The following is a 27,015-nucleotide window of genomic DNA, read 5'->3' as shown; positions in this document are numbered from 1 at the left end:
GATTGGAGATTGTACAGATTAAGCTCCTGGAAGGCAGTTTAGTATAGTAGGTGCTCAATTAATGTTAAGATTGTTCCTGATAGAAGGAGACTATACACATGTTAGCACTTCTACTTTTAACCTAAGGGCTTATCAGCTATCTGTGTATGGAGATTTTGTGTTGTTAGAAAATCAACAATTAGCTTCAGAAACAAATATATAAATACAAGCACAATTTACTATTTTGCCAGGGGCAACAGATCTCTGCTATACTCACAGACTCCAAGGAAAGGAATCACCAGCTGTTAAATAAATAACTCATTAGGTGAAAAGCAAGTGTTTCCACACAATTTACTAAAAAATCTGCTGGAGAGTGGCACTATTAGCTGGCTGATGAACGTGGGGAGCCACAGATAATCTGGGAGCTGAGAGAATCAAAAGACTCTTGTGTAATTCAAACTGAGATGAGAATCCAAATAAGCAGAGGTTTAAACATCAGGATATATCTAAGAAGACACTTTTTTAAAAAGTTGCATTCAAGGTCATAATGACCCAGAGCTCTAGACCATTTAAGAAACAAATAAGAGTATTTTCATCTACATCTAACTACCACTCTGCCGAAGTGGCTGGAGAAGGGCAGTTCCAGTAAACTGAATATTCTGGTTAATTGGAAAGTCACCATGTAGAATATTTGTGCATTGCCAGTATCTACAGACTCAGGATGCAATAAAAAACACTTAACAACAAAATGAAACAGCATCTAATCTCATCTTTTCTTGGGTGGTTCAGAAAGCATTTCAGGATCACAGTCTCCTTATGAAATTAATTTTTATTGTAATTTTAAAACAATAAATCCATGGCATTAGCCCATCATTTGTCTTTCTCCAGGTTGAGCAAAGACAATGTCTCTGCTTCTAACTTTCTAGGTGGTAGTGCCTCTTAGGTGGGAGTTAGCTGTGCTTTGGTGGGGTTGCTAAGAGGAGCCAAAATAGGCCCAACTTTTAACTGGGCAACAGTTCCTGAGAGAAACTGTCCAGAGAGTCCCTGGCCTGGCGTCAGCTCTGTGAAGGAGAAATGGAGGTGGCATTTCTGTGCCCACGGTCTCCACACCTCAGCCATGTTCCTTCCTACCCTCAGCATCTGCCTTAACCTGCCCCTCGTGTCTCGCACTTCTAAGTACGTCCAAGGCTGTGCGAAGAGGAGTTAAATCAGTCAGGAGTAGAAAATAACAGCAAAGACCAAAAGAGACACTGTAGGAGTCTAACAGGAAACATGCCTGACAGATGACTACCAAAATGGATGAAAACAGGTGTGATCCTTTCTTATACCACTTGAGAAAATCCCCATGAAGACGGCTGAGCTGTCATCTACATGGAAATATGATTCACTCTGCTGTGGTCCGACACAGGTCAGAGAGCAGCATGGAAGGGCACCTGCCGCGTGTCCAACACCCACACCCTCTGCGACTCCATCCCACCCCCCGTCACTGGGAGTCATGAGGCCAACAGCCAGCTCGGCCCCTACCCAGCTGAGTGACCTGGGTGGGACATTTGTCCTCTGTGGGTTCAGCTTCCTTCTCAGTGGAGGGAGAAGGGAAGAGAAAGAATTTAAATAGGTCATCGCTGACTCCATTCAGTCAAGTTTCATCATGTGTCCACCACGGACATGGCACCAAGTTTTAAATCAAGGTCATGAAGCAGTTGCCTCAAGCTCCCACGTCAGAAGTAGATCATCAATTTTGAAACCCCAGGCTGTGATTGTATAGGAATGAAAGGCGCAAAGTGCCATCTGAAATCTGGACAGAGACCTGGCTCTTTTCCTTACCTGTCTCTATGGGCTATCAGTGCAGGTGAAAGATTCTTAACCAAGACTCCATCAACATCTTTGGTCCGTGGTGGGATCTGAGCTGTTCACAAACCCCAAAAAATTGTTTGCAAATTTTGTGTGCACAGGCATGTTTCTAGAAAGGAGGTCTAGAGCTTTAAACAATTTTGCAAAAGAGTTGAAATTCAAAAATGACTCATAACTGCTTGTACAGGTGAAATCTCTGGTCCCTTCCAGCTCTAACATGTACTGATTCAAATAGCAATACTGAAAAAAATAAAAATGACAATGCTTTGGAAAAAAGAAAAGAGAAATCACTCAGCTAAAACCAGTGACAGGTACCTAACCAGCCATCCTGATCATCAGGATTTTGGCACGTGACTGGTGGGCACAGTCTCAGGTCTGGGGACCCCTGGAGCAAGCTGGGTCTTTGGGCACCCATCACCAACACCGACCCAGGAATCACCAAATCTGCTTCCTCCCTTCTCTGGGGATGTTTAGGGCCATGGAGGTGGTGGTGAGGAGAAGGGAGGGCTGAGAATTTCAGCCAAAGCTGCTGTGCTCTAAGCAGCATGAACAGGCATCATTCCAAGTCACCACCTGGATTCCACCGAGTTGGAGTCAGAGATTAGGGACATTCGCACGACAGGCTGCAGCTCCCCACTGAGTTTACCTCGCTGTAAAAGGGGTGTGCAAAGCCACCGGGGGGTACAAACCAGTTTGCAGGAGGCCTGGGGACTGCCATTTTCTGGCTTTTAGAAACAGAAATAGCCTTTTACATCCCTGGGGTGTTTATCGGGACCGGGCCTTCCTAAGCATCTAAACGGCAGGGCCTTCCTAGCTGGGGCTAGATCACCTCTCCCCAAAGCCAATATACGGTACAGCATCTATTTCTAAGACTGTCCATCATTCCAGGGAATCCAGGCCCCCTCCTCTCAGCAGGTCTCCACGACTAAATTCCGAGCTTCTGTGAGTTCACCCATGTTCCGGCTGTTAATGTCAAGTCAAGAGGACAGACATAAGGCGTAGGGACTGGCAGGGCCAGGTCTGCTCTCCAATGCCTCAGAAGCAGCTCCCCATCAAGATGATAAATCCAGGAGCTGCCTATCTTTCCCTCAGCAGAAACGCTTTCTTAAAATAGCCCAGCAAGAGGGGGGCTAAAGAAGGACTCAGCTCCGGAGTCAAGCAGACCCATTCTTGATCTCTCTGAGCATCAGTTTCTTCATCTGTACAATGGGAACAGTAATAACTTCTACCCCATGGATTCATTATGATGAAACACGTGATAAGGTGTGTAAGGCACTGAGCACCATCCTTGGCACAGAGGGACCACTTACCTGGTCCTACAGTTCTACTGTTGTTGTTATTATTATTATTGCTACTACTATCAAGGCTATTGTTACAATTACAGTGTCTGTGATGTCCTTAGCATATAAAACAGGCCGTCTCTAACCGATTCCATGCCTATTGTATTTTTCATCACTCCTGGCCCTAGGCAGCCTTGCTATCCCCCAATTCCTGATCCCTGCAGGGAGTGCCCAGGACCCACTGACCCCTCCTCTTACCTTCCTTTTGTTGGTGGGATTGACGTAGAGGTAACTGAGGACAGTCTTCAAGCCCACTTTGTCATTCAGCTTTTCATAGGTGGTGCCATAGTTCGTGGATCTGCAGGTAAGAGAGAAAGAAAGGCAAAGATTGGTTTACCAGAGGGGTGTTGTTTAAAAGGGAGCCAGGCTCATGAGTGCTTTAAAAAAGTGTTTTTCAGAGATAAAAGGCCCCATTAATTTTAGAAGAGCAATTAGACTAATGCATCTGCGTCCTACCTGAGCTGGCTCGCCTTTGCTCCGGGCCTGAGACCTACTTTCCGCCCTCTGTGCGGATGTGCTTTGACAGTTGCTGGAGGAGAGCGCCTGCCCCCGCGCTCAGCCCTCAGGCGCCTCCGCTTCTCTGCACGGACCTGTAGTTGCCCCTGAGGGGCTGTGCCGGGGGGCCACAGGGAGGGAGGCCAGAATGTCTCCTGAGATCACTGGGCTGCAACCAACTTCACGCCCCCTCCACTGAGCCTGAAGCCAGGGGACCCTCAGAGAGGCAGGTGTGCCCCGCCCGAGACCTTGGGGGCCAACAGCCAGGCCAGGCCCCACCAGGCGAGAGTTTGATGCTTCACGTAGGAGCAACGGCTCATCAGGGTGAAGCGCCAGCAATGCTGAGCGGCTTGCCGGTAGCTGTCATTCCAGTGATCCTGCTGCCTACCTGTTCCTCATCTGACCCTAATTCGCAGGGCTCTGACCTCACACCAAAACAGAGAATAAGGGCAGGCCAAGCCCTAGACTCCCTCCTGCCATCTCACCTTTCCATGCTGGAGGGGGCAAACAGATTCAGGCAGCCAACCTCCCTGCCACCTTTCCCTCCCTTCCCCACCCTCCGCTCCACACACCGCCCTCCTCTTCCAACCACGGGCTCATCAGGTTCTCACTCCCCCTCTGCAGTCACCTTCCTGGGCTGGGCTCATAAAACTTCCCCAACTTGAGCCACAGAGGCCAGTTTATTTTCTCTCTGGTCAACAGACCTCAGGGGAGCCTTCATTCTGCCTCCGAACTCAGTTTCCAACTCTGGCTGTGTGCTGACTGCCCCAGGAACTACCTGGCCCGGTCTTTTCCTTGAGCCTTCACCCACCTTCTAACTCTCATCGGCTCTGGCCCTGGACCACAGACTAGCTTCATAAAGCCAGGAGCCAAACTGTGATGGCCTTGAAGAATTATCCCCACCCTCATTCAACCTGCCAAATTCCAGGTCCCCAGACCCACCCTCACCTCTGTTAAGGCTTCACTAGCCCTCTTCCCAGTGGCCACTGGTCTCTCCTCTGCTCCAGAACTAATGCCCCACCCAGCACGTGCCAAGGCACACTGGGTGCCTCTTTTGACGCATCGATATTGTCATGATGAGCTTTTTTGTGTCTGCTTCCCAAGCACAGTGTAAGCTCCTCCAGGACAAGGAACTTCATAGAACACTATGGCAAGGGGAAAGAACGTGAACTTTGGGCACAGCAAAATCTGTTTCATTCCCAGATCTGCAGCTCTCTGGTTGCACTATTGTGTGCAGGTTACTTAACCTGCTGGAGCCTCAAATTTCTTATCTGAAAAACAGGGATAATTTAACCTCACAAGGTGTTTGTAAGGATGCAAAAATATAACACGTGGGAAACCTCCTAAAGGGTGTGAGCATAATAAAAATATTTTTAAAATAGATTTAATTTTTTAAAAAGGACATTCATTTCTCCCTTCCTGAAAACATACCGAGTCAGGCCTTACATATCATGCACACTCAGCACATTTACTGAACAAGCAAATATCAATATCTGAAGTCTTTCCCTAGGCTACTGGCTCCACATGGTCATTGTTTCTTCTGACTTTCATAACCAGTACCCCCTGAAATTTATGTCTTATCTTCTGTCTCCTGGCTCCTATAGGCACTGGGAATCACTCTCAGTTTTTTTCTTTGCCTTTATCTCTTGAACCCAGCTCCATCTCCAAGTCTTAATGATTCTATTTCCTAAATAACTTGGACCCCTGGTCTTTCCATCCTTACCTCAGTGTTGTGGCTCAAGCATCATCATTTTTGCCACAGCCTCCCAGCTGGATGCTCTTACAGTCTTCCCTCCCTCCCACCATTCTCCATGGTGTCATGCGGTTAATTTCAACCACCCAGATCTGTCTACCTCACCCCCTGCTAGGAATTACTTGCTGCCTGCCTACTGTGAAGTTGTACCTTCCAAGCTTAGTCTTGTAAAATCTGGCTCCCACCTCACTTACTTAGACTTATTTCCAGCCACTTGCTTCTCTGCCCCTTTCTTTCCCGCCTCACTACACTTTTCTGAATGTCTTACATTTTCATGCCTCTCCTTTTCTGCCCACATCATTCCCTTTGCCTGAACTACCCAAGCTTTTTTTCTTCTACTTGGTAAATTTCTCTCCAACCTTCAACATCCAACTCCAATATTACCCTCCTTCCAACAAATTATTCATAATTTCCATTGTGTTTTCAGACCATCTTGTACATATTTCTATTTTAGTATTTATTCCACTATTTTGGTCATACCAGTTTTATTCTGGAGCCTCTTTCTTGACTATAACTCCCTAAGGGCAATAGCAATTTCTTCTAACAGCCCAGATGTATCGATTTTGTATTGTTTTACTCTGTCTTTATTTGCAAGTATAAATGAATGAATGAATGAATATGAATGATCTTGCCCAAACCTACTCACAAGTTCTTAATCAACTTCTAATGTCTAAGGGCAACTCAACAAACATATAACCATTTCTAGAAAACATACCTGACCCTTTGGATGCTGTACAACTGGCATAGAGTGTGGGGTCTAGCAGAGTCCTGTGTCAGGGAAGGATCTATCTAGTTCACTCATGGAAGGATTTATATAGTTCACTCAGACCAGCATTAAGGTTAAAGGATCAATCATCCTGAGCTCCTATCCTACCCAGGGCTGGGCAGAAGACAGACTACAATCTCTAGAGGCTGTCAGTTGCATAGTTTATTAACCCAAATAAATCATGAATTGCTTCTTGATTTTATACTTTTGAAGGCATAAAGACATCATGGTATGGGGAAAGAACATTGAACCTGAGTCTGGAAATCTAGACTCTAGAAGTGATTTTAAAATGTATTCAAGGTACTACCTGGGTCAAGCCAATTCTCCTAGCCTATGAATGAGAAAATTATCCTGACACTTGTTAGAATGGTAAGGCAGACTTCATTCAGGACTGTCACAGTAGGTATAGGGACTGCTGCAATGGGGTTTGCAGCAGGAGAGAGAGATTGGGTCCAACTCCAAATATAACAAGGAAAAGCAGGAACTTACAGCCAAAGAGAAGGGTGCAGTCGGCAAATGAACATGACTAAGAGGGTAGGGTCATTCTTTGCTAAACTAATCTGACAGGATTCTTGGTGAAGACAGGCCAGGGTGATCAGACATCACCTGGGACATGGTGGAGGCTGAGGAACTTGGTCAGATATTGAGCATGATAAGATATGGAGGGTCCCCATATCTCAGGTGATTCTGGCTAAATTGACTTAGCAGGAATCTTGCTAAAATGGGGCTCAGAGGATCCTGACTAGAGTTCGGTCAAGAGGAGGGTCTTTGTCAAGCCCCAGTTCCAACATCAACACAAGAGGTTTAACTCAGATTATCATAAAGCTCCTTCTGGACCTTAAATCTTGTTATCCCACCCACAGGGTACTAAGTTGTTTTCCAACATGTGACTTTTCCTTATACTATATATATAACATCTTATTTATAAAAGCTACATTCTCAGGGCTCCCTGCATGACTATGTCACCACACTTTTCCTTCCAGAATCCAAATAACCCTCATCAAAGGTAGTATGTCCAACTCCACACACAGTTTCTCTTTCTACAAGCTGCCCAACAGATTCACACTGACTTCGCTGTTTTCCAAAAGTGGCTGCTGAGAATAGAGACTTCCCATCAAAGGATGCTCCCCATTTCAGCTTCTTCCACACACCGCCCCCCAGCCCCAGGTAGTTTCTGCTCATTCAGGCTGACAGAAATCAGTCTCACTCACTGGAGACACCTCAAGGAGCCAGTGAGCCCATGGCAGCAAAGGTGGCCTGGACCCTGTCCCTTCCAGGGTGAACTCCGCACACCGTGTTGACCACAGAGTTCTGTAGGCCCCCTCTGCCTCGGGGGAGGGGCCGCAGGCAGAGAGGCCTCAGCGCTGTTGCCAGAGCCAGCTGTGCCTGCAGGACTCACTTTTACCTGAAAGCAGACCATCCTCCACCTTGGGGCTCCAGGCATTTGCTAGGGGGCTCACTTCGAGGAAACAGGCTCATCTTCCCAATTTTAAAGCTAGCCTCCCAAATTTTAACACTAGGCTAAAATGTTCAGAAATGTTCAGAAAAATGGAACCATCACACACATGCATTGAGCACCCACCATGGGCCTGGCACTGGAACCATCACACACATGCATTGAGCACCCACCATGGGCCTGGCACTGGAACCATCACACACATGCATTGAGCACCCACCAAGGGCCTGGCACTGTGCCAGTTAACATTCTGAATTGCTCAGGACACACAGTCAACCTGGGAGATGGCAGGTAAAATGTGCAGGGCCACTGGGCTTCCAGCCTCTGTGCCTTGGCTCAGGTCACTCCAATTCCAGCAGGTCATTCCATTGCTCTGTATGTGTGCGTGTGTGTCCCTCTCTCCTCTCTTTCTGTCTTTTTTATGAATTATTTCTAGCACACAAAAAGGCACAATAAGATGTCCATCAGATGCCCACTACTAGATTTAACAAATACTTGTCTTCATAAACAACCTTTGTGAATTTCTACATTTACGTAAATCTTATCTTACACAATATATGTTCCTAGGCTTGCTTATTTTGCCCAGATTTCAGTTTGGGGGCGTATCCATGTTGACACAGCCACAATTCTTCGATTTAAACCACCGTAGAACACTGCAGCCTATGAATAAACCGCTATTTATCTTGTGCATGGCTACTCGTGCATTTGTGAAGAAAAGTTTTTCTGAGGGGTATTACTGCTTCGTACTCTATGAGTAACTTCTACTTTGCTGGTATTGACAAACCGTCTCCAAGGAGGCTTGGCCTCAAAGAGATATTGTCTAAGAGAGATCCCTTAGTCTCCAGCTCCAGCAACTGGGGACTTTTTTTCCCTAGCTCCTGACTGGTCTCAGGAGTCCATAGCTCCTGACTGGTCTCATCCCAGCTATCTCTCTTTCCAGAGTCCTGAATTCCATCCAACGTGTCTGAGCCCAGCCAGTAGCTGGGGCCCTGAATCTTGGCTTCATGGGCACTGTCCCTGGTTTTCCCATTTGTGTCTCTGCAGGTCACCTGCTCTGTGGCTCCTCCACCTACCCAGCTACCTGCTAGTTGGACCTCCCAGCTGCCAGCTGCTCACACTCCTCCCCAGGTACCTGATGCGGACTCCCAGAGGTGGACGGGTCTTTTCTTCCCAGGACCCTGACTCCTGGTCTGAGCCCTTCAATTATTCAGGAGCTCTTGTCCCACCCCGATAGGCTTCAGAAGAGCTTCAGAGTGTAGGCGGCACATGCTGGGAGGACCACCCCAGCCTAATCTTCCATAACCCTGCTCCTTCCCCAAGGCCAGACCCTCAGTGAGAATTTCCAGAGTTGAGTTGTGAGTGCGTCATATTTTTACCCACCCAGCAAGATCCCACTCCTCTAGTGAGCTTCTGGGGGAGAGGCTGGTGGCAACAAGCATATGGGCTGCTATTTTTAAAGTAAAAGAACAGAAAAGAAAATCTTCCAGCCAACACAGCCAAGTCGGCTTCCCAGTAGAGCTGAGCTGAAGCTCCACACCCGTTCCCAATGCCATGTTCCTGCCAGAGGTGAGAGGACTCCGAAAGGCCCTCTGCCAGCTCTCAGGGGCCCGCCAGATGTTCAGGGTTGGGGCGGGCACACCGCTCCCCTCATCCAGCCAGCGCATTCTCCCCCTTCACCACCTGGCCTCTCAGCCCCTCCTCCTTCCCTCCCCAACTCTCACCCTGAGGAAGAACTGGGAAATTTCAAGCCTTTTACTCTTTAATTCTCTCATCAGTCTCACATCTTCTCAATGGACGCCCTTCTGGGTGATATAATCTAAAACCAGCAACAACCACAGTCGTGACAGTTCTTTTTCCTGTTAGCAATTTTATTTTTTTGCTCATTTCTTACCATCTATCTCTTACCTACTATGGTATCTCCCATGTGCCAGGCATCAGGCTTTGCTGCCCCTTTCTGGGTAATTATGAGTAGCTCTAGCTCAGGTTAGCAAACTTTTTTCAGTAAAAAGGCGAGAGAGTAAATATTTTAGATTGCGTGAATCTCGGTCACAGCTACTCAACTCTGACCCTGTAGCTCAAAAGAAAAAAGAAAAAAAAGCCAAACACAATATGCAAATGAAGGGGTGTGGCTGTATTATAATCAAATAGTATTTATAAAAGCAGCGGTGCATAACTTAACGGCCACTGCCTGTGTGACTGCAACATCAGTCGCCACCATCTCCACACACACCCCAGGCACCCGACTCTGCTTCTGTCTCTCAGGCAACTTCCTGAGACTCCTGCCAGGGTCGCTGGTGTCCCAACTCACATGTCCCTGCCTGGCTGCAGTGTCAGGTCAAATCGCTCGCAAGAGGCCTGGCATTTAAAGCCTGCAAGGTCTGCCCACGTTACCTCCCATTGGTCTCTCTCCCATTGAGTTTCTGGCTGGCAACTGTCTGGATTTCCTCCTGTTTGACTCCCAGTTTCAGTACTAATCCCACTGTGGAGACTCCTACAACTGCAGCCCACACCCTCCTTCCCATTTATAGCAACAACACCTTGGAGTTCCCCATTTACTCTCTGAATATGCACATGTGCTTCCTCCTCTCCTTAGCAATAACTAAAAGCTCCTTAAAAGTAAAATAACAAATGAAACGTGTTTCACATCTCCGACGTTGCGGAGCACAGCTCTCAGTAGAGAACACGGGGAAGATTGGAGCCACGCAAAGACAAGGGGAACTAGAGGTGCACGCTGCTCCGCTGACCCTCAGCCCAGAGAACAGGGGCTGGGAGAAGAGTAGTGAGAGGCCCGGCCTAGCATCTGATAAAGACCTTGTTCCGTAAACGCTTATGGCTGTCATTTTTATGAATAGCACAGACTGTAGGGCAATCACCTTGCTTTCTTCTCCTTGATTTAGACTCCTTAACCTTAACAGGGGGTGATGCACATTGATGCCCAATAAATCATTAAAGAATCTTTGGGCACTGTTTCCAATTGGCCCCATGAAAGTGCAACGTGGCCCAGCTGCCTGGGAATCAAAAGGCAGAACCATGCTTCTGAGTGCCAGACAGAACCATGCTTCCTAGTGCCAGACAGAACCATGGTCCCGAGTGCCAGGCTTGGGGAGCACCCACCAGCCATTCCCCCTGAGTGTGTCCCACTGACAGTCAACCATCAAAGCCCATAGGCAATTATGGACTCCAGTGTGTGGTGAACCACAGCCCATTCCAAGGTCAGGGTCAAGAGTTTCCACAGCACAGCGCCAGACCACTGGCTGCCCAGAGAGTCTTTATGATTGAACTGGGAAAACCATGCATGCTCCCCTCTGGCCTGTTCCATGCCTCATCTTCGGGCCAATGGCTTAAGCCACATTAATGTGTATCTTTGCAATGGCAGAAGCCCAGCCTGACCACAAATAACCAGCCAGGGAACTAATTTCAGACCGCAAGCCAAAAGCAAGTGATTTAAATAGCTTCCCTCTCCAAGTGGGTTGTGGTCCCACCTTCTGCTTCCAAAATAATCCATAGGCGGGCTGATGCCAAGGGAGATGCTCACAAAGCACCCAGTGACCGCTTCTCATTATTTCACCCCTCCCTGCATCGTCCAGCCTCAGGCTGAGGCACAGTGACACGGAATAATGAATTTTTCTGTGTCTTCCTGTCCCAGCCCTTTGAATGAGAGCCATCACGGGGCTCCAAATACAGAAGATTAGAGGGTAGCTGACTCGGAAAACCAGATCGCGCAAAATTCATGGTTTATAGCAGATGATGTAGACCCACCAGCAGGAGAATTCCCAACACTGATCTAGGAGGGAAGGCTGAGGGGTGCAGGGCTGGCCAAACATTCAGCATCTTGGTCTTTCTCACTGTTACAGCACTTCTGTTCTAACTGAGGAATCCCAATTCAGAAAATAGGGTTGCTGAGCTATTTATTCTCTGAGGCTTTAAAATGCCAGAAGATCTCAATCCTATCAGGCAACAGGCCTGTTTGTGTCATACAGGTGAGGGGAGGAAAGAAGCCCTCCAGAGAAAAAGGAAGGGACAGCAGACCCCCAGGAACACGTGACAGCCCATAATTCATTCACCTTTGTTCATATGAACATAATGGAGTGGCAATCACTAGGGGAAAGGCTGAGTAAAACATAGTGCATTTTACACACTATATAACAGCATTAAAAAATACCAATATCAAGGTTATTGATCTGGAAACATCTCTAAAACATATTACTAAATGAAAAGGGCTACTGAGGAATAATACATTAACTATACAAACCCAGACAAGCAAAACAATATCTTTCCATTAGGTTTATACGCATGTACACAGATGCATTTAAAAATTCTAGAGGAGTACACAAATAACTGGAATAGAAGTCAGCTCTGGGTAGAGACTGGGGCGGGGTGGGGAGGGGTAGGGCGGTTATAGGGACCTGTGCTTATTTGTAACGTTGCAATGTTTTAAAGCAAAAACGTTTCCATGCATCATTCCTGTAGTTAAAAATAATCGCAATAAAGTGAATCGTTACCGAGCAGTTACAATGCAGATCAGTAAATGAACACATCTGTAGAGGAACTCTATTATAGATAAGCGCTCGCTTTCAAAACAGCAGCCCAGCATAATCATAAAAGGATTCATTTCACAGTCAAGCAGATTTTGTTTCAAATCCAGCCTGCAGAACCTCAGGCTAATTACTTAAGTCTCATGTTTCATATCTGCTCAATGGGAATATAAATATTGCCTTCATAGGATTACTGTGAAGCTTAAATAGCTCGAATATCGTAGAGTTCACTGTCAGATGTTGGGAGACCCCATAGCGGAACAATAAAGTAATCACTGGAGGAGAAGCTGTCCCATACGTTTCTGGGCAAACAGCAACTGAGCTACAGTTCTGTAAGTGCCGGTGAGCAGCGAAGGCCATCTCATCCCCACCAGATCAGCAGTAAACCACCAACAGGCACCCGGGAAGATGCAGTGGTTGCTCCACATAATCAGAGATAGCCTCCAGCAGGTGGCCAACACTTGCAAATTAAAGTCTAGGGAAAACAGACTCAACTTTTTTTTCACTAAGTTTTCCCAGGGAAAAAAATAATGAGGCACGCATTAGAAGGTTCTGGACAGTTTTAGCAAGGCATCTCTGCCTGGAGAGTGGATGTTTACCATTTCCCTTTAAAATTACCTGCCTCCAGCCGGGTCCCTCTGACATGCATGCAATTATATCTGTTTGTGCACCTCCAGAAACCCCAGGATAAAGTGGGTAGCTGCCTAATGGAGAAATGCAAACTGACGGAGAGCCTTCGGACCACCTCTCTAACCTGGAGAAGCTCAATCTGAGGCCCCATTCATTTGTCAATCTTTCTTCTCAGGGATAAGCAGGATGCCTTGCACCAGGTAGCCACTCAATGCATTAATTATTTTGCCAATTAATACGAGTGTATGCCTCCTGGGAGCAGTCAGCCCTGGAGAGAAGAGAGGATCTTCTTTATCAGCTCTCCTCCTCCAGGAAGCCTCTTATCCCTCCTGCCACTGCTTTCCTAGCACTCGGCATCTCTGTCATTCTCGGGGAACACGGCGCCTGCTCTCTGGGGAGATACATCTCTCCCCTTCTGCTGTTGTTTTATGTCATTATTTAGCCTTGTGTGATGAGACATCTTTGTTCAGACAGAATAAGTTCTCTGAGGTCATGAGACTCCCTTAGACATCTCTTTTAACCCCTAAGACATGCTGAATAATGCCAGGGAGGGTGCATCCTCAAACCGAGCAAATATGTCCCAGGGACTGAAATAGGGACATTGAGACAGATTCCCTTCGACCTGTGAAAATGTTTTGATGTTCCTTCATGCAGCACTGGTTCTATCAGTTATCCCACTGGTCATTTGGGGGAGAAAGGAGCTAAACTCCTCTAACACCTGACATCTCTCAACACGGGGAAAGAGGAAATCCCCAGATACCAAGGAGTGAATCGCAGCTCTCCTCTGGTGGCTCTTACACCATCGTCACACCATCTCCTTATGGGCCCAGAAGCCTGAATTCTCATCTATCTTTCTTTAAAAGACATATCCTGCCCTAGCCAGTTTGGCTCAGTGGTTAGAGCATTGGCTCACAAACTGAAGGGCCCCGGGTTCAATTCCAGCCAAGGGCACAGACCTCAGTTGCAGGCTTGATCCTCAATGCTGGTCGGGGCAGGCGGGGGGCAACCAATCGATGTGTCTCTCTCATGTCGATGTTTCTCTCTCTCTCCCTTCCACTCTCTCTGAAAAGCAATGGAAAAAATATCCTCGGGTGAGGATTTTTAAAAAGAGAAATATCCTGATTACTATGCTCCCTGCACAGTGCCATTTGCATACTATTTAAACAACGGTCCTGTTGGACCTCACATTATCCACTCCAAACGCTCTTGACAAGGGACTAGAGCTGTAGGCATGAAAACCAAGCCCATTTCTCTAAAGCTTTCTTTTCAAAGGCTAAGTAGGAAAAAGAAATTAGCTATTAGTTGGGTTTACTCTCAAGTCACCGAGTATTCCTTAAACCATCACTGTGGCCCTTAGAGAAATGCCCCTCTGAGATCTGAGGCAGCACCCACCTGAACCCCAGCTGACATGGGCTGGCTCAGTATATTGGTTCCCATAGCCTTAGCTAAAGTGAATGCCACACTCTAGGGTCTTTAAAAAGTAGTTTCTACCAAAACACATTCATTGCCCATCCGTGTGAGAGCCTATAGGGGCCCTGGCTCTAGAAACAAGTCCCCCCACAACATACACAGACATTCCTCAGACCCATGTCCTTTCGGAGTTAATGAAACTCAGCACCTTTCCTGAGTGGGTTGCTCCCCTGGAGGAAAGGTAGGGCTCAATTAGGCAAGTTAAGGTGCTAAGGAGAGCCAGATCCCTGGTTGGGAATAGAGCGTCTCAGCCCATTTCCAAACACGAGCCCTGGCAGCAATGTGACGCTATTGGCTGTCTCCAGTGGCTCAAATTTAAGCATTCAGCAAGCCTGTAAGTTCTGGTTTATTGGGTTTCCAGAACCTTGTTGTTACAGACACTGCTTGTTTACAACCAAGAATAATGTTTCACAGTTTGATTACTCTCTTCCTTTGTAAAATAAGAGGATTGAAATTAATGATCTCCAAAGTCCCTGCCATTGCCAACCTTCTGTGCATCTGCTCGAGCTCCAAATGGCTTCCGGTTGTTTCCAAAATGCAGATCTATACTGTAAGGATGCAAATCTGCCACCACCAAGGGCCACTGAGGTTCTGCCAACCTGCCTAAGCCAGGGCATGTCCCAGGAATAAGTGTTCAGCTTCTCAAAGGTCCATCAATCAGTCTATGGATCGCTTAATCTAGGCACCTATGGGTATACTGTCAGAAAGAATCATTGGGGGACAAGACCATCTTTTATTGAATAACTAGAAAGGAGGGCATGAGTGAGTCCTGAAGGCCAAAAGATGGAACATGTCATTTGAAACACAACACCTGGACCACCAGGAAATGATAGGCAAAACAACACAGCACATGGGTGAGATGGTTCTCTCCTGGAGAGATGGGAGGGGAGGGAGAAGCTTGGGGAGGGAAGTGGTGATTAGGAAAGGGGCTCAGAAACACAATTAGGTAAAAATCTGCGAAGACAAGAGCCCTACTGAACCCCTAGCGTCCATCTCCTGGCACTCAATCACTAGTTTTAATAAATAAATGAATAAAGGATAAATGAGTAGGAAGCAACTGGACCAAATGCAGTAGGATAGCAGGGCGGCTAAGTGCCTAAGTTTTGGGGTCAAAGACAGAGCCTGGCTCCACACCCCTTACTAACTATGTGACCGCGGGCAGGTCAATTAACCACATGGAACATTAGTTTTCTCATCTATAAAACAGGTAAAACTATCTAAATTAAGTATCTCACATGTTTGAAAACTCAATGAGAACCCAATGAGGAAGTGCACATATAGCATTTATCACAACATTGGGCATATTAGATATCTTAATAAATGATAGCCATCATTAATATGATGACAGTGAGGAGGGGGAAGAATATGACAATGGTGAGGGCAATGACATTAGTGCTAGAGGAGCTCAGAGGAAAGGAAATAAGACTCCACAGGGGAGGGGAGCTTTAAGGAAAAGGTAGAGTATTGGGAGGCAAAAGGAAGACAGAGAGCCTATCCAAAGTCTTAGAACCTGAAACATGAAAATATTTTCAGAAGATTAGCAGGAGATGGGCCAGGCCTGAAAGAAATGTTCTTACACAGTCATAAGAGTGGATAAGTTTAGATATGTTGAATATCTGCTAAAGAGCTTGGACTTCATCTTATAAGCTACGGGGGGCCCAAAGCTTCTTGAACAGGTTAGGGGCATGATGGAAGCCTGTTTGGACTCATCTGCTGTTGATGTTGTACAATGGATTGGTGAAGCACATCCTCCTGAAGGTAGAAAGACTTCTTAGGAATCCATCTCACTAACCGGATGAGACAGTGGGTTGTAAGAAATGAAAGAGGGACACAGAGAAGAAGCATAATCTATGTATTGGACATGGGGCCAAGATGAAGAAGAAGGGTCAGATAAAGATAACGTGAAGATTCCAAGCCTGAGTGCCTAAGAGAACAGTGTTCCACTAATAGAAATAAGAGTAGACCCAACATCTCTGGAATAGATGATAAATTGGGTTTCAGATTAAAGAAGAACATCCTAGGCTGAGTTTCCTAAAGTTAGAGCCTGAGTCTGTGATTTGGAAGCTCAAGAATTATTGGAGGAATGCTCTTAGGCAAAACCTAACAGGAGAGAGGGAAGCAAGATAGGAAAGGAGCAGCAGGCAAGCAAGGATGCGGTTCCAGGAAAAGCCTGATCCACAGGGCAGCTGTCGTGCATAACTCTCACCATTGACTTGACACATTCTAAGGCAGGAGGCCAGGCTTCTGTGCCCCATACCAGCCAGTTATTGGCCATCCCGGATGTGAGACAGTGATGACCTCTATAGAAGGTCACCACTTCCCTTGTAGCAGCAATGGATAAGGGAATGTTAATCTAAGGCTTGGCACATAACACTCAACAAATGCCTTCTGTTACTATTATGAACATTAGCATTAAGAAGGTGGCAGGATGTCCCACATATGTGATGGATAAAAGAAAACAACTTGGGCAAGCACAGTTCTCTGTCCCTGCACAACCTCTGTCCAGGAGTGTAATTCAGCTCTCCTCCATCTCCTGACCTCCTTTGTGTAAGCAGCAGAAAGTTAAATAGTTGTCATTTACTGGGTTTTCAATATTGGGCATGCAATTCATCAGAGGTGCAAGAGCATGAAAGAAAAGTTAGGTGAGGCTTTCTAAAAATGACAGAAAGATAAGCTCTTTCTATTTTAAGCAGTTAAATATGGATTGGAAAACCTGGCATGGAGGTTCCATTTATTTCTTTAGGCCTGTGACATTCACTGCCAGTTCATATATTCTGGCCTGGAACCCTCTCTCCTGGATGGAGCCTATCTGCAGAGCTATTCTCACACTTCTAAAGCTCTATATGACTGTATTTTCCTTTTATATCGCAGGAATCTCCCTGAAAGGGTGTATGTAAATTTAATGTCAGTTTTAATGTTCCAAGTAAGCTGAACTCTCTGTTTAAAAGCTTTATACTGGATCCTATAGTAGAGAGTCACACCCAAATGCACATTTCCTCAGAATATCAGCTCTAACATAAAACATGCTTACATTTTATAGGAAGGTGATGTTTCCTTCTTTGACCCAGAAATCAATCAACAGATGTTTATTGAGTGCCTATGATGTGAAGGGCACTCTGCTAGATGCTAGAAAAACACAGCATATCTTGGGAATATTAAATAGACATTCTGTCCAGAGAACAAAGTAAACGTAGGGGTAGGAGAGCTGTATATGCATTGAGGTAGCTAAGAGAAATAGCAAATGCCACCAACATTTCAGTGACTTAACACTATGTCACTCCCATCATAGTCCAATGTGAACCAGGAGGGAGGTGAGGGGTGGAAAGGGGCTCTGCACTATGCAGTGATTTGGAGACTCAGGGCCATTTCACAGAAGCTCTGCTATCCTCTAGATCTTAGGAATTCTTGGTAGAACTGATGGATGGGTAAGCAAGTGAGCATAGAGAATGAGACGTGGCATCCATCACTTCCAGCACATTCCAAGGAACAGAATTCAGTCAGATGGCTCTATCTCAATGAAAGAATGCAGTCCAGTTGTTTGTCCTGGATCAAGATGAAACAGGTTTAGCAACTATTAAATCAGTCTCTGCCGCAGCAACATAATGCTGAGGTTTCAGAATTTTGAAATAAGTATTTTTGTCTTATACATAAAAGACTGACCAGCTAATGACTTCTTGCTCCCAAGGAGATTCTGAGCTCACTTGAGATACCCAGAAACACATCCTACCCACCAAAAGGACAGGAATATAATTTGTCGATTACCTATTCATTTGCTAAATAGTTATGCAGTGCCTATGACTTGCCTGACACTTTTGTAAATGGTCAAAACACCGCAATAAAAGGAAAACAAGCAAACCATGTGTTGAGAACTTTATATCAAGATAGGTATATTTTCCTTTTTCCCCCCAAGATTTCAAAGAAAATAATTAGTTTCTTTCAATATACTCTCCAGAAGGAGATTTGACTTCGAGTGGTGGGCACACAATGCAATATACAGATGATGTATCATAGAATTGTACACTTGAAACCTATAAAATTTTATTAACCAAATGTCACTCCAATAAATTTAATTTAAAAAAACTCTCAACAAATTGGGTGTAGAAGGGATATAATTCAACTTAATGAAGTTCATAGATGATAAGCCCACAGCTAATGATGTTGCTCATGATTACTCAATGATGAAAAGCTGAAAAATTTTCCTCTAAGATCAGGAACAAGACAAGGATGCCCATGAGTAAAATTATATGTTTGCAGATGATGTGATTTTATATATAGAAAACCCTAAAGATTCCACCAAAAATCTGTTAGAACTAATAAATTAAGTAAAATGTAGGATATGAAATTTATATAAAAAAATAAGTTGTGCTCCTATACATCAACAATGAACTGTCAGAAAATTAATTAAGAAATAATCCCATTTAACCCTGCATCAAAAAGAATAAAATACTTAAGAATAAATATAACCAAGGAGGTGAAAGACCTGTACACTAAAAAATATAAGACATTAATAAAAGATATTGAAGAAGACACAAATAAATATTATATTTTCATGGATTCGAAGAATTAATATTATTAAAATTTCCATACTACCCAGAGTGATCTATAGATTCAATACAATCCCTACCCAAATACCAAAAGCATTTTACACAAAAATATAAAAAACAACCCTAAAATTCATTCAGAACCACAAAAGGCCCCAAATAGCCAAAACAATCTTGAGAAAGAAAAATAAAGCTGGAATCATCACACTTTCTTATCTTAAATTATTTCACAAAACTATAATAATCAAAACAGTCTGGTATTGTCATGAAAACAGACACATGTATTAATGGAACAAAATAGAGAGTCCAGAAATAAACCCATGCATAGATGGTCAATTAATTCTTGACAAAGGAACCAAGAATATATAATGGAGGAAAAAATAGTCTCCTTAATTAATGGTACTGGGAAATTTGGATATCCACATGCAAAAGAATAAAACTGGATCCTTATCTTACACCATACAAAAAAAATCAACTCAAATGGATTAAAGCATGAAACAATAAATTCCTAAAAGAAAATATAGGGATAAGTTCCTTAACAATGGTCTTGCAATGTTTTGGATTTTACACCAACGGCAGAAAGAAAAATAAATAGATGAATAGGACTACATCAAACTAAAAAACTTCTGTACAGCAAAGAAAACTATCAATAAAATGAAAAGGCAACCTATGAAACGGGAGAAAACATTTGTAAACCACACATCTGATACTGGGTTTATGTCCAAAATATATAAGAAACTCATACAAATCAATAGCAAAAACAACCCAACTAAGAAACTGGCAAAGGACCTGAACAGATATTTTCCCCAAGAAGACATACAAATGACCGACAGGTACATGAAAAGATGCTCAATATCACTAATCACCAGAGAAATGAAAAGCAAAACCACAGTTATTACCTCATACTTCTTAGGATGTCTATTATCAAAAAGACATAAATGCTGGTGAGAATGTGGAGAAAAAGGGAACCCTTGTACACTGCTAGGGGGAGAAGTAAACTGGTATTGCACTATGAAAAACATCATGAAGTTTCCTTAAAAAATTGAAAATAGAACTAGCATATGATCCAGCAGTCCCACTTATGGGTATATATCCAAAGGAAATGGAAACAGGGTCTTGAAGGGGGTTCTGTCATGTAGCACAAAAGCAGTCATAGACAATACATAAACAAATGAGCCTGGACAAGTCCCAATAATACTTTATTTATGGATACTAAATTTGAATTCCATATATATATAAATTCTTACCCAAGGATATGGCTTTGTTTTTGATTGATTTTTTTTGTTTGTTTGTTTGTTTTAGAGAGAGAGTGAAAGAAAGAGAGGTAAGAGAAAAACATCGATTAGTTGCCTTCCATACACAGCCCTCCTGGGGACTGAACCCACAACCTAGGTATGTGCCCTGACTAGGAATTGAACCTGCAACCCTTTGGTGTATGGGCCGATGCTTCAACCAACTGAGCAACCCGGCCAGGGCGAATTCCTCTTATTTTTAAGGTGTCACAATGTAGTATTCTTTCGACTTGTTTTCAATCATTTAAAAATGTGAAAGCTGTTCTTAGCTCACAGGCTATACAAAAACATCAGGGAGTCTGGATTTGGCCTGTGGGTCACAGTCTGCTGACTCTTGCCCTCTGGCACTGCCTACTTGACCCCTCCCCACTATGAGTGCCCATTTCCTCTTGCCCATCTAGCAGCACCAACATTCAACTTTCCTCCTAGGCCAAAACCTATACTCATGCTTTGAGTTCTGCCTTCTTTGAGCTGACCTGTGCCTGAACCACCCCAGTCCCAGGCCACTATCCTGGCATTTGTCCTTGGCGGCTGGCATGCCCATCTGGTTCACTGCAACTTTAGTAGTAGGAAAGCAAACAAAAGGACAGCCAAATGTCGTGAATCTCCTCGCCTTAAAAAAGACCTGTGGTTTAAGAGCGGCCAAGCTGCAGTGTACCCAATGGACCAACATGCACCGTGACCAAGCTGGGCTTCTTCCAGAAAAGAGTGGGAAGCATCCACCACTTCGCTTCCCCTGCCACAGGACCAGTGAGGAAGCATGTGCGCTGTAAAGAGAGGAGCTGACGCCTCCAGCAGGGGAAAAGATGCGCCAAACCCATCTGGTCAGCACAATATGGCCAGGCCCATGCAGCTATCCTCTTGTTGCCTAAAGCAACAGTTTACTTCCAGGTTGGAAAATGGCAGCAATAAAAAACAAATGGCACGCAGCCAAATAGATGGCTCTCAGTACAAGAAGACTCTGCATAACGAGAAAGGGGAAAAAATATTTATATACATAGAGAGAGAGATGATCTTCATCTCCAACACATTTTTCTGAAGTTACAAATCTATGGTTTCTATTTATTCCCGTTGGAGGGAAAAACAAAAACACTGAGATTTATGAGCACTGTTGTTTATTTATAATCCAAGAACTCTCCTCATACCATATGCTTGGTAAATTTACAGAGAGACAAAGTGAGAGGAAATTGCCTGCTTAATTCAATGGCCTTGGCAAAGCTAGCGGGCGGAGAGAGCGTCCCAGACTCTTCCTCCAACACGGGTGTCGGCGTGTACCGGCGTGGAGCACACACGCCGAGAGCAGAGGAAGCCCTCACCTTGCCAGCGAAGACACAGCTCAGCATCACAGGAATGAGGATAGCCGGTGAGACCAGCTGAACAAGCTCAACTCCTTTCCCCAGCCGAGCACACAAGTGAGACACAGATCCAGAGAAAGAGGCAGGAAAGGAGAGCAAGGCCTGAGAGAAGCTGGAGCAACCAGTGCTCTGGACAAGAAAAGAGGATCCGCCGTACATGAGGGTTCTCAGGGAGGCATCATGCACACAGGTCTCCACAACACTTATTTAATTTTTGTCCTTCTTGGTGTACCTGGGAAATGAGTACAAATTTCCGATCTTATCTCTGCTGCCCAGCGTGCTCCACAAAGAGAGGCTGTCACTCGTTCCTTGCAGGAACAAGACTCAGTTTGCACCCTGTGTTTTTATTTCCTCTGCACTGTACCCTCTCCTTTCAGGCTAAAGACAAATGAAAAGAAAGGAAAACACTGAGGCTGAAGACTATTAATACAAATGAAAATAGGGCCCAGATATGGAAAGAGACAACAAAGGGTGAAAAACAAATAAATGCAAATGACACGATGGGCGGGGGCGGAGGACCTCTTGGAGAAAGTCCTCCCGACAGCTCCGGTCCATGGTGCCCCATCCACCTGAGCGTCCAGAGCCCACGGGGCCTGTCCATACCACGCTGGGGTCCCACACCAGCTGCCTGCAGTGTTAGCTGTCTTTTAATATGCATATGACTGCTCCTCTCGTTCACCTCCCACTTCTACTTTGATGACTCCCCACACTTATCCCAGCCCAGCCTCTCCCCTGAGTTGCAGCCCCACATTTCCCAATGCTGTGCGATGAACCGTTGCGACTGCAGTCCCGAGATGCTAAAACTGAGCTCATCACTTCGCCCCCCACTGCACTCCTGCCCCTATTTCTCCTGCCCGCCTTCCATCCCCCCTCTCCGCTTCCATCCCCCACACCCTCCAACTCTCGCAGGCCTGAGACCTGGGACCCTGGGACCCTGGGATCCTCATGACTCTTTTCTCCCTCACCTCAAACCGCCGCCAAGTCCTGTTGGCTGCACTTCAGCGAATCTCCTGCTCTGGTCCTTGCCTCTCTCCCGCTGAACTACCAAGTTCAGGGCAATGCCTGCCTCCTGCCTGCTGGGCTGCTGTAACCGCCCCCTTGCTTGTTGCCCTGCCTCCAGCCACCCTCCTCCTCATTCCAGGGCTCACACTGGTGTCAAATCTACCTCCCTAAAGGAGAGCTATGGGCATAAAGTCATTTTCCAGCTCAGGAACCTTCATGGTTCCATACTTACTATAAAATACAAGGCTGGTGTTCAGTACCCTGCCCGGCTCTCCGTCAGCATGCCCACCCCGCCCAGGGCGCTGCGCACAGCTCTCTCAGTAGCTGCTTGAAGATGCAATGGTTAGCGGCTGAAGAATACTGAGAAAAGCGAGGATTTTTTTCTTTCCCACCATGGCTGTTTAGGAGAAATGCTGAAGTTGAGAGGACCTGTAGGCTTTACAACTGAACTGATTTGACAGTTACGAGTGTGTAAAGCAATGATAAGAAAGCAAAGGGTGGAAAGAAGAGAGGCGATTACACCAAAGTGTGTGACAAATGACGGGGAAGAAGCCCAGTCTTTGAGCAGCCAGAATAATTAAAAACAACACCCCAAAAAAGGTCTTTGAATAAATCAGAAGAACCTGGGCAAGCCATTGAGAAGTAATTTATCCACAAGAGGTAGACATAGCTAAATAATGAAATGAATTTGTCAGTTAGGAGTGTTACAGAAAGGAAGGAGGGAACAGGTGCTGGAGAGAGGCCTACATTTGCCACAGGAGAAGACCCAGGGTCCTTATCACAATGAGTAAAGGAGCGTCTCAGGAGAGCAGAAGGCTGGCCAGACTGCTACGTGTGACAGGGCTTGCCTGAGAAGGAAATAACTGGAAAAGCAAGGAGCTGCTCATCCTGCCCCTGACACCGCTGGCTTCCTCTCAATGTGCACGGCAGGTAGGGCAAGGAGTCTTAGGCACCTGGGAGGAAATGAGCCCTAATTCGTAGAACAGACGCTACAGAAGCCCTGGTGGAAGGTCTCACACCAGAGGACAGGCGGACCCAAAGTCAGACAAAGAACGAAAGGGGACAAGAAAGACAAAAGGTTTGTCACATGCCAGAGGCATTCAAAATAACTGGTACCTACCACTGATAGAGATCCAAAACCAGGAAATCACACTTCAAGTGGCATCAAACTTGAGTGCACTGGGACCTTGTTCTGATCACCAGAGCAGACAAGGCAGACAGTGTGGGGACTGGGGGAAGAGGCCATTGTCATTAGCCACTCTTCATAAGCCCAAAATGAGCTTATGTTTTGTACATGGCGATACCCAGGAGACTGACTACTGTCCTTGGAGATTCGGCCCTGCAAGTGCCCACTGAGTATCCCTATCAGTCTTGCATTATAGTACTGCTTTATAAACAAATTCTAACAAGTGTATATTGTATACCTTCCTACTGTCCTTGGGGTCCGAATTAACCACTCCATGAGCGATGGAGCAAACTGAATCCCAGCTCTGTGAAGCTCACAATGTAGAGTAGAAGAAAAGCAATGAACTTATATGCTAATAAGTACATTTGAAAACCGAAATTATGAAGCACACTGAGTGGAATAAGAGAGACTATGACAGAGACTGGTAAGGGGCAATGTCTCCAAAGAGGAAATGTCATTTTCGCTGGACTAGAGATTAGAGGCATGCAGAGGTCAAAATAAAGAGCACTGCAGCGGGAACGCCATGTGTAAGGGTCCTGAGGCAGGGGGAGGTTGGCCAGAAAGACTCTAAGCCTGGAATAGAGCGAGCAGGGGGCAGAGGCATGCGATCAGAAGCACTACGTGGCCCAGGGTCATGGTTCACATTGAGAGGACACATATTAGGAGGAAGGAACTAACTGCATCGATTCCTTTCTATGTCTCAAGCACCGAGAGAGAAGATTTTTCAACCATGGCCATTGCCTTCGCCTGTAGAAACTTACAGACAGAACTGATATGCGTGAAACAGAATAGTCAGTCATGCTGGAGACATTTTTATTGGTCTTGGTTTGGTAAGAATTTCATTTTACACCCTCAGCCAAAATAACGCCTAATGCCAACTAGCCTTAGGCATCTCCATACACACAGCACTGGGCTAATCGATTACAAGTCGGGGCAAAAGGAGGTTTACAGTTGTGAGTATGCGAAACAGAGTTTATTCTTGTATTATTTATTAATTATTGTATTATTTTCCATATGAACAACTGTAAACCTACTTTTGCCCCACCCTGTACGTGCAAGTTTTTTATACATTTAAAACATGGACTTCCTAACAACAAAGATGAAGAAAACCCTGAATGGACATGTTAACTATCCAACTGGAATTTGGGGAAGGGACATTCATCAACCAAGTACATGTTTTCACAACATGAAACAATATAAAGTTGTAAAACTTAAAACAAGAATTCTCACAAAATATTCATGCTGACACGCAGTCTATATCTTCTCCCTGGGAGTCACAACCCTGCCTACAGAAAAGCATGATTAACAAGTAGGGATCACAGAAGAGGCAGGGATTCCATGAGCTTCACTCTGTTTGTGATTTAAATATTGTTTTTGAAGATCCAAATCACTACCTTTGGAGGTGGCAGTGGCACTGTATGATATGACTGAAAGAGCACAAATACGAAAGATAAATATCTGGGGTCCAGGACCAGCTCTGACACTAAACTAGGTAAGTAAATCTTAGGGAAGCACTCACCTCTTTCACCTCTTTAGTTTTATCATGTATAAGATAAGATATAACTACTTCTGATTTAGACATGAAAGAGTAACAGGGACTGAATCTACCTGCCTTCACATGAAACAAATAAAAATAAACGAATAAAATCTATAAAACAATGATTTTCAAGTAATGGGACATCAGACAATGAAGAACAGTGATCCCTGAGTGATAGAAAACAAATGAGGTAGCCTTACAATTGCCCCAGACCTGGCATGGAAAGTTTCTAGGACACATGCAGAGAAAAGAAATTTAGTGAAGCCCAGTGATCTCCCTGAGTTGGGCACTTGGGACAGGGAGTCTGGGCAGCCAAAGGTGGCTAAAGATTGCAGGAAACAGTACTGGAGCAAAGAAAGCTACATAAGTAAAGAGAGCTCTAGAGATATGCAGATGATCCCCTCAAATCTTCAGCTAAGTATTTATCAGTTGATGCATGTAAAGAAGCTACCCAAAAAACACATGAAAGGATCAGAGGAGATAGCCCCAGAAGCTCCCACAGGGTCAATAATAGTTACAGTTCCCATCGTCCAGAGTGTCAACCCTCATAAATCGTGAAATATCAGGTAGAATACTTCAGAAAAATACTGCTTCAGTAGTGGGGCAAAATTAGCCCTAAACGAAATAACGTTCTGATCCCAATTTATGAAGTTTAATGTCAAAACCTGAAAGAATTCAACCATTTCTGAGTTACTTAAGTGTGTCCCATAACAAAACTCAACGATATTTATAGGCACTAAAAAATACCCACTAAGATGAAAAACATAATATCTGGCGTCAAATGAAAAATTATTTGGCATGACAGAGCAATAAAAAAACAAACCCATGATGGGAAGACAATAAATCAATCTACAGTTTTCAACTAGGGGTGATTTTCCACCTCCTTCTACCTGGGAACATTAGTCAGTATGTGGAGAAATTTCTACTTGTCCTGACTGAAGATGCTGTGGCATCTAGTGGGTGGGAGACAGGGGACCTGCTCAACATCTCGCCATGCACAGGAGATCCCGCTACAATGAATTGGCCAATCTGAGATGTCAACATCACCACGGTTGAGAAATCCTACTCAAAATCATCTGAGAAATGACACAAGGAATAGAATTAGTAAAGAGGAACATTAACCTGCCATTATAACTTTATTCCATATGTTCAAGAAGCTAGAAAAAAGTGTACATGTTAATTAGCTATGTGCTCTCTGAAGTATTCACTCAATGACTTGTTGAATGAAAAAAACGAATCGCTGGGATTACCCAGAGACTCCCACAGAAATATTCCTTTTGGAAAATGTCCTTGTCAGCCCGCCCTGCACCCGAGCTCCCAGGCAGGAAAGCGAGTAACCTGCTTATTTTCCAATCATGTTACTTAAAAGGTTGGACCAAGAAGGTGGTGAGTCAACTAAAAGAGAAAAAACCCTAAGCCAGCCCGAAAGCTCTCGCCATAGATGAAAGCAAAAACATTTTATTCAGAAAGTCTAGGATAAATATTTTCTCCACTATCCCATAAATGTGACATGTTAATTTAAACAAATAGCATAATGACAAATAGGGTCTATCTTATATGCCATTTCCTGTCGACACCTAGTGACTGCCTTGGGCTCTCACCTAAAGGAAGATTCTAACTCCAAATCCGTGTTTATGGAAAAAAATATATATATACACACCTACACATACAGGGTGGGGGAAAAAGTAGGTTTACAGTTGTTCATATGGAAAATAATACAGTAATTAATAAATAATACAAGGCTAAACTCTGTGTTTCATGTACTCACAACTGTAAACCTACCTTTGCCCCACCCTGTATGTAATATTTTGTGTATCGTATGCATTA

General features: G+C 44.8%; 1 protein-coding gene across 1 annotated transcript in view; it reads right to left on the bottom strand.

Annotated features, from left to right (window-relative positions):
* SORCS3 (sortilin related VPS10 domain containing receptor 3) overlaps positions 1 to 27,015 on the bottom strand; it is a 449,042-nt gene that overhangs the window by 250,862 nt on the left and 171,165 nt on the right. Inside the window, exon 3 of the mRNA XM_081158097.1 lies at positions 3,369 to 3,468. Within this exon, the coding sequence (XP_081014223.1) occupies positions 3,369 to 3,468 (100 nt within the window). The remainder of the gene's footprint in view (positions 1 to 3,368; positions 3,469 to 27,015) is intronic.

The sequence above is a fragment of the Miniopterus schreibersii genome (assembly GCF_964146895.1).
Source record: "Miniopterus schreibersii genome assembly, chromosome: 14".
In the NCBI taxonomy this organism is placed as follows: domain Eukaryota; kingdom Metazoa; phylum Chordata; class Mammalia; order Chiroptera; family Miniopteridae; genus Miniopterus; species Miniopterus schreibersii.
Note: the sequence above shows the minus strand (reverse complement) of the source record. Positions and strands in the feature narration are given on the sequence as shown.